Here is an 8776-nt window from a genome sequence, read left to right as displayed (position 1 = left end):
AAAAGTTTAATCTGACTTTTCTCATACTTTGTAAATTTTTGCCCTTGTATTATCAGACTAAAAGGAATATTCTCCCATGATTGAAATAAACAGTCACTTGGTAAACAATGTACTATTTTTTACCTGTTTATAATTTAATATTTTTCCTTTTAATGAAGTATGTGATGCCACAGACCTTAGTAATAGTTTGTGTGTGTGTGCTAAAAATTGGATACGCCAAAACATTCACCAGTTCAAGAAATTCCACATGTAAAATTCAGTGACATCGATTACAGTTTTGCATATTATGTAGCCATTGACAATTTCTGAATTATTCCAATACCATGAATATATAACTCTAGTGCCCCCTCAGCACAAACCTTCCACTTATGGTAACTCCTACTATCTCACTCTCTGCCACTAAGAAAATTCTGATTCATAGCAACCCTATATATCTACTTAAAAGTGAAATTTTATAGTATTTGCCCTTTCGTGCCTGCTTTATGTCACCCAGCATAATGTTCTAGGTTCATCGATGTTGTCTATACCAGGAGGACTCCATTTCTCTTTGTGGCTGAGTAATATTTTGTTATCTGTATGTATTACCTTTTGTTTATCCACTCATCTGTTGAACATTTAGGTTGTTGACATTTCTAGACTCTTGGGAAAGAACTACAGTGAACACCAGTGCACAAGTTTCTGCTTGCATCCCAGTAATGGCTTTACCATTTATTTTATTGTAGAAACCCAGTGCTGTTTCAGACATAAAGAATCCATTGTTTATTCAAAAAAGATCAAAGCAGAAGTGATAAGAACTAAAAAAAAAGTGATAGGAACTCTTAGGTAAATAGAATACATTATCATAAGCTTTTTTTCCTTAAAAAATATCAGAAATCCAAAGGTATTATAGAATCTTGTTTAACTTTATGAAAGTGAATACCAGTCATTTTCTATTGCATACATACAAGTGGTAAAGAACCAGCACTTGTATATCACACATGATGAACGTGGGTGTGCTTGGGTCTATTCATGTCATGGCTCGCTCTTCTCTGGGATATATACCAAGTAGAGGAATTGTTGTGTTCTGTGCTATTTCTACTCCCCACTTTTTGAGGAAGTACCATTCCTCGTTCCACGGTGTTTGCACCATTTTGCTGTCCCACAAGCAATGTAAAGAAGGTTTCAGCCTCTGTACCCTTACCAGCCTTTTTCTTTCTTTTTTCTGTTTTATTTTTCCTTTTTGTTAACTGAATTAATTGGGGTAAGGTGATAGCTCACTGTTATTTTGATTTGCATCTCTCAAATGTCTAATGATTGCAACCACTTCATGTGTTTGTTGGCCACCTGAATGTCTTCTTTGATGAAGTGTCTGTTCATGCCCTCTGCCCATTAAGGACCCTATCATCCCGTCCAAGAGGATGCACAGGACCAGCTTGTTCTGCTTGGGTTGCTATGTGTTGGAACCCACTTAAGGTCCTATTTCCTGCCCTATGTCTGATAGGTTTTGATGGAATCTGTATGTTGTGTATGAAAAATTTTAACTAGGATTGGTGGCTGTGGCTCAAGAACCTGTAGACAAAATCTAGTCAGCCATCTCTTTTTGCCTGGCCCTCAAGTTAAGAAAGAGTGTTTGCTGAAGGAGCCACCAGGGTACAATTGGCTTCTGCATCTGGAGCAACAGAGGAAGAATCATGGAAAGGAGACAGAAATGGAACATGTGTCAAGAGTCTATAGAAAAGTCTTCAGAAGAATATTTGATCGAAAAGGAAAACTCAGAACAATTTAAAATTCTCAAACGAAATTCAGGCTTTATGGAGACTGGATGAAGGCCTGAAACGATTGCCCTGTGATCCTATTCAAGCCTTAAACTAAAATTACCCCCTTGGAGTTTTCATGAAGCCACAGTTTCGTTTAGTAGAGAAAGTCCACATTGAGCACTGTGCTGTGTGAAGGTCTGTCTACGAGCACAATGACAGCAGCACCTCAATAGGCAGGGAACCGAGGGCCCGTGTATCTGGGTCACTGAGGAGGGCACCTGGAAAAGGAGGACGGCAATGGCGGTACAGTTAGGGGAATGTAAACGATGTCACTGAGTTGCACATGAACTGGTACAGATGTTGCTGTGTGTGCTCTCAACAATAACTATAAAATTTCTATTTTAATGGTAAGAAAAGTAAATAAATGAATACCTTTTACTAATAATAAACTCAAAGCTAAGAGGACATAAGTAAAATTTTATTGGAAAACTTATTCATTTACATACAGTCAAAATTTACTTTAAGATGAAAGCAGCAGAATTGAGTGATTCCAATAGACCTGACTTGCAAGCCTCGTATTTGCTACTGCTTACCCCGTTAGCTAGGTAATCGTGTCTTTCTCCAGAGAAGATGTATTATTATAGGCCCTTAAAGTATCAAGATCACCTTAATCCATTCAAGGGCTTAGTTGCGCCAAAGCTGTTCTTTGATTTGTATAAGGTTTGTTCAATTTCTGTCATCTCTACTAGCATGTATCCACGAGCGTCAAGCTAATGGAAAGCCTGGTGTATTTACCTAGGTTCTTCCTTGATGGGTGCAGTGCTGTGGGTTTTTCCTTATACGTCTTTCTGAGATAGTGGCCCTTCTAGTCCTCACTGCCATAGTAACTCACTGATGTCTTTAAACAAAATTTATATGTGTGTGTATCAGAAGTTCAAAGTCATGACATCACATTCTTTATTCTCCAATGGATTTCCACTTCATTTAAGACAAACTAGGTCCTTAGGGTTATTTCCAAGCCTTGCATGATCTGAGTAACTACATGAGACAAAAACAGGTACTAGCTAGTAACAAGTACTGGACTTATCATTTCACATGCTTACACGGATGCTGGAGCACTGGTGGTATAGTGGGTTTATGTGTTGGGCTGCTAGCCGCAAGGTCCATCGTTTGAAACCATCAGCTGCTTCGTGGGAAAAAGACAAGGCTTTCTACTATTGAGAGTTGCAGATTTGGAAAGCCACAGGGGCATTTCTTCTGTGTCCATCAGCGTCGCTATGGGTCAGAACTGACTGGGTAGCAGTGTTTGGGTTGTGCTGATGCAGCAGAAATAATTTGTATGTAAAGATTTGAAAATACTCTCATTGATTTTTGTCATTTTATATATTTACTTTGAAATTAATATTGATTCTATATAATTACTTTTCTAAAACTATCTTAAACTTTTTCTTTCCAACAGTTGTATTGGCACATAATTTACAAGTCAAACAATTCAGTAGTTCAATCATATCCAGGAGAATTGTACAATCATTACCATATCAATTTTTCATTGTTTTTTAAATTGTAGTATAATAACAGAAAAATGCATAAGTTTTAAAGGCTCGGTGAATTGACAGGCATACATATGTACCAGAACACCTCAGTCACAGAGCATTGCTAACACCCTAGAATGTGCCATCCTTGCCTTTTCCAGTTAATCTTCTGAAGGAGCAAACGCTGTTTTGCCCTCTACCCCTCTCAACCAAAACGAGCAAACCCACTGCCAGTGAGCCAGTTCTGACTCATCGTGACCCTACCGGACAGAGTAGAACTGCGTCCTAAGATTGCCAATGCAAACAGAACTTGTACACCACTCTTTACAGGTGCAAACAACCTCATCCTTCTCCAACTGAGCTGCTGGTGAGTTTGAACTTCTGATCTTGCTGTTAGCAGCCTAACTTCTAACTCACTGTACCACCAGGACTCCGTAGATTATACTAAATCTCAAAATTGCAAATGTTATGCTTCTAACGCTATATAACACCATGTTGCTAACAGCACTACTATGATCTTATAGGCTGTGAATATATTTTCCCTTTACAACTTTCACCTTCTCAGTATCCCAGCTTCTTCATCACATTTCTAAGGTCAGTGATTTTTAATCTAGTGGTCTAATTTATAGTCTTTGATGATCAAAAGCTATACTAACACAGTCACATAATGGTTAACACAAGTAACGTTAGTCTTTCAAACTACACTACACTGAAAATTAATTCCTAGACTTCCAACCCTCATATTTCCATGGCAATTCAAATACATTATTGTAAGCCTCAATAGCCTTTGGAAGCAGGCAGGGGAAAGTGGTATTTTCCATTTATAGATAAGGAAAAGTTTCAACAAGTACTTGATTTACACAAAATTTCCCAGCCATTAACTGGTGGTGCCTGGATTAGATTTTCATTCTTTTGTTCATTCCACAATTTGTGGCTGCATATACACAAGGAAAGAGCCACTATGTAATCCACGAATCAATGTCCTTGTTTGTTCTCTGAAAAGTCATATGTTGCCCATTCTTTCCATCCTCCAGCATAGTGTTGAGCACTGAAAGCAAATGAAATTGTGCTGTCAATATTTTCTTCTTCATAAAACAGTTGGTAGGAATGTTAAACAATAAAAAATGCAACGAGTACTTACCACACTGTGTAGGCCTTAAACCTATTTAATAGATTGTGTTGCTTTTGAGTAAGATGAAAAAAATCTCTTAGTCTAACTTTCCTGCCCTTACTAACAGGCATTACAATAAATTCTTACATAGGCCAATAACAATGTGATACATGAGAAACATTGCAATAATATTCTGGAATCGATTTTTTTTTATGTTTCAGCCACACACCTGTTAAAGCCCAAAGATAATGCTGTGTCCAAAGCCTTCTTGCTTCTCACTCCAGCTAAACAAGAAAAGACTAGGTTGTCAGAGTCGGATGGCTTTACTTCATTGTACTTGTCTTTGAAGTCTCTTGGGTTCATCTGGAGGGCCTGGCCAACCTCACCCACTGAAAGAAAATGTTCAGGATTTTGTTTTTATTTTGGACAAGGTAGATAATGTTTCTCGATGATATTAACGGATCCATTTTAAGACATCACTTACATGGTATATTGATGGACCCAGGGATTTTTCCAGTCTCAAGGACTTCCCATGTCTCTCTCACATCAATCAATGTGATGTTTTTGGAATTCAGCAGGTTTTTAAGTTCTTTGTAACTGACACTTTTAGAAATAGCAGTACAAAAATTGTGGCAGCCTCCCTTTATTGACTTCAAACCTGGAAAGAATAAAACTATTTAGGTACCTGCAAGACAACATTGCTATTAGTAGCTAGAGAGTGTTAAGTTAAAGAAATTTCCTCTGGTTCCGATTTACTTTAGTAAGCCATCTGCCCTGTGGTTGTGCCTTATTCTAATTCAGAATTCTAATGCTGAATTATTCATCTGTCCTGAATGCCTGCTATCTGACCTATAGCCACTCATTGAAGGCAGCTTATATATATATACCCATTCAGCATTTGGTAACTGAATTATGGTTCTTATTTTATAAATCTTAATAAACCGAATCCAAGTTACATTACTAAAAAAAAATTTATTTCATTTCTCCTTGCAAGCAAAAATTCTCCAGTATGCACGATTTCCATATAATAATTGGAAACATAATAAAGAACTAGATTATAATCTACAAAATATTATAAATCCATGGATCTATATTGATATAGTGCTATTACTGAATAAGTAAATAGATGGAGGAGAAAGGATAATTTTCCTTACATTGGAATTCCATTTAATAAATATATAAGTAATAGAAAGTAGACATTAAAAAAGCATTCAAGTTAATATACTCATTCCTCACTTATCAACTTGGGTAGGTTCAAGTGTTGTGTGAAAATGAAAGATCACATAAGATCACAAAACAGAAGGTGCCTACATTATTACATAATTGGCAAATCTCATCATTACAAAACTGCCAACACACCAAAATTCACATGGCCCAGTTAAGTTGACACATAACCTTCACCATTAAGTTCTTTTTTTTTTTAATTGTACTATTGGGGGCTCTTACACCTCTTATAACATTCCATACATCAGTTGTATCAAGCATATTTACACATACGTTGCCATCATCATTTCTAAAACATTTTCTACTTGAACCCTTGGTACAAGCTCCTCTTGTTTCCCCTCCCTCTCCATCAGGTTCATTTTAGTCCTCAAATTGACGTTCTTGCTCTTCAGCACTTTCAAGAGGTGCTACAGTGCAGCAGGCCTGCCCTATGCAGCACTTCAGTTGCTGCTTCCGATTGCGAATCCAACAAGAGGAACTCCTGCAGAACTTCAGCCTCTTCTCCATTTGTCATGATGTTGCACATTGATCCGATTGTGAAGATTAGGGTTTTTTAAATACTGAGTTCCAGTCCACACTGAAAGCTGCCGTCCTTGATCTTCAACACCAAGTCCGTCAAGTCCTCACTTTGAGAAACCAAGGTTGTTTCAGTGACATATCTCAGGTTGCTAATGGGCCTTCCGCCAATCCTGGTGCCACATTCTTCTTTTTTTTGCCACGTTCTTCCTTATAAGGTCTAGCTTCTCGACTTACTTGCTTGTCATACAGATTGAATAGTATGGGGAAAGGATACAACCTTGATGCACTTTTCCTGATTTTAAATCAGTAGTCCCTTGTTCTGCTTAAATTAACTGCCTCTTGGTTCATGTATGAGTTCCTAATGATCACAAGGAAGTATTCTAGAATACCCATTTTCTCAATGGTATCCAGTTGGTTATGACCCATGACAAAGAAAACTTCCCGGATGAGATTATAACCACAGGTAGCGGGTTTGGATTTACAATATATGTTTCCAGGCTGTAAGGGTAGGGCAGGGGTGGGAGGGCACAATTAAGTTCCTAAATCCTGAGTCCTTGGTTGTATCATTGGTGATTCTTTATTTAGTGGGAGGAGAGCAGAAGAGTTTATCACCTTTTTAGCTTAAGAACTATAAAATCAATATGGTTTTGGCAAACAGAGCCTTAGCTGATAAAGCCAAAATATGAGTATATGCTATTCAAAAACAAAACAAAATTCATTGCCATTCAGTCAATTCTGATTAATAGGGACACCACAGGACAAAGTAAAACTGTGGCTTTCCAAGGCTATAAATTTTTAGATGGAACAGAAAGTTGAACTACTGCCCTTGCGATTAGGAACCTAACACATAACCCACTAAGCTACAAGGGCTCCTTTGTATATGCTGTTAGCTCTTACAAATGAAGAAAAAACAAAAGTAAGTTGCAAAGACCTTATATGCTTTTTGTTAGTCTGCGTTGACTAGAGAAACAAATTCATAGACACTCATATGAGAGAAACTAATATAAAAGACTAATTATATATTAAGAAAACATCCCAGCCCAGTCCAGTTCCAGTCCATAATTCCAATATTAGCCCTTAAGTCTGATACGAGTCAATAAATTCTTAGACACACTCAGCCATTCAATGTGCTGAATGAAGGAAGATCACAGGCCAGTGGGTGTAAAGTCTTGTGGATCCAGTGGCAGGAGAAGGATCTCAGCGCTGGCATGGGTCTGCATGTGGCTCCTCCAGCTCCAGGGCTCGGGCATCATCAGCATAGCTCCATGTGGTTTCCCAGCAGGAAGACGAGTCAGAGAGTGTGTGTGTCCTGCATCCAGGGAGGAAGACAGGAGTTCCCAGAATCCTCAGAAGGCCATGCTCACACAGAAGTCTCATTGACTATGACCTGACTGACAGGCTAGACTCTACCCCTGTACCTATTTAACAAGTTGACATGACATTATGTAACTACCACAGCTTGTAACAATCAGACTCTTCTGCTTTTATTTGTCTTTCTCCCTGATACACAGTAATGAGAAAATTATCAAATACCTAGAAAAGTAGAAAATAGGTTTGTCTCCTTTAAACTTTGACAAGCCATTCTTTTTTTTTACAAGATAACCATACGTTAAACCAGTTCGAATAAAACTTTCTCACTTAAGTTGTTTATATTCCCAGAATTAAAAGCTGAATTCACACTCCTTATTTTTTCTCAGTTAAACTCAAAGATAGTGGGATTTAGCCTTTGAGTAGCATGAGTATGAGTAACTGAATCAAAGAGGTACCAGTCTCTGGAGAAGGATGTCATGCTTAGAAGAGGATCACAGAACAAGAGGAAGACCTTCCGTGAGATTGACGGACCCAGTAGCTGCAATGGGTTCAGACCTAGCAATGTTTGTGAGGATGGTGCCAAAATGGACACCATTCTGTTCTGCGTAGGGTCACAGTGTGTCCGGACCGACTCGGCAGCCCCTACTAACAACAGAGTCACATCACACCCAGACTTGGCTTATTCTAATTCAACTGTACTCCTCTGACAAAACAAGCACCGGTAATCGGTGAAGAATGGATTCCTGCCTTTCCACTCGGTTAGCAAAGCCTGAAGCCAGTAGGCTCCCTTGATGAGTTCAGATCCTCTGAGCCAGGCCTGGGATAAGTCTCTGACCTACACTGATTCTATTATTAAAGGTTTTTTTTGGTGTGTGGAGGGGGCGTTGCAACATGGTTTCTACTTGCAAATCAACTACTTCATCTGGTGCTCAATCACTGAATTAAAACTGTTTGATATTTATGAAAAATGTGTGAGTCTCTTGGAGTTTCAACAATACATATTATACATGATTTACACCTATTCAGCCTAAATTTGAATACACTGTAGTTTACATGGATAAATATAATCTCATGCAAGGTAGCATTTGGATCATGATAGTGGGGAGGGGGCGGAGAGGAAGCATTTAGGAACTAGAGGAAAGTTGTAATTTTCATCATTGCTACATCCGTACCCTGTCTGGCCGTAGTATCTGCTGTGATTCAAACAGCCCTATTGTTCTCATGGGATACGTCTGAAAACCTCAGTAAGGAGAAAAATTACTGAATCCATCACTGTATGTATGTCTACGCATATATGTACACACATCTTATTATTTTTATATGTGCATCTATTTATGTGTGTT

At 38.3% G+C, this 8776-nt stretch overlaps 1 protein-coding gene across 2 annotated transcripts in view; it reads right to left on the bottom strand.

Moving 5' to 3' along the window:
* Positions 1-3100: 3100 nt before the first annotated feature.
* Positions 3101-8776, bottom strand: part of TSTD3 (thiosulfate sulfurtransferase like domain containing 3) — a 7109-nt gene continuing 1433 nt past the window's right edge. For both annotated transcript variants that reach the window (XM_013006801.2, XM_045294683.1), the window contains exons 2-4: positions 4864-5037; positions 4609-4768; positions 3101-4316 (exon numbers count right to left, since the gene is read on the bottom strand). In XM_013006801.2, coding sequence (XP_012862255.1) covers positions 4244-4316; positions 4609-4768; positions 4864-5037 — 407 coding nt within the window. In that variant the 3' untranslated portion in view covers positions 3101-4243. The remainder of the gene's footprint in view (positions 4317-4608; positions 4769-4863; positions 5038-8776) is intronic.

The sequence above is a fragment of the Echinops telfairi genome, unplaced genomic scaffold (genome assembly GCF_000313985.2).
Source record: "Echinops telfairi isolate 266 unplaced genomic scaffold, ASM31398v2 ScPeMD7_3533;HRSCAF=4204_0, whole genome shotgun sequence".
Lineage (NCBI taxonomy): Eukaryota > Metazoa > Chordata > Mammalia > Afrosoricida > Tenrecidae > Echinops > Echinops telfairi.
This window is presented reverse-complemented; position numbering and strand designations above follow the sequence as displayed.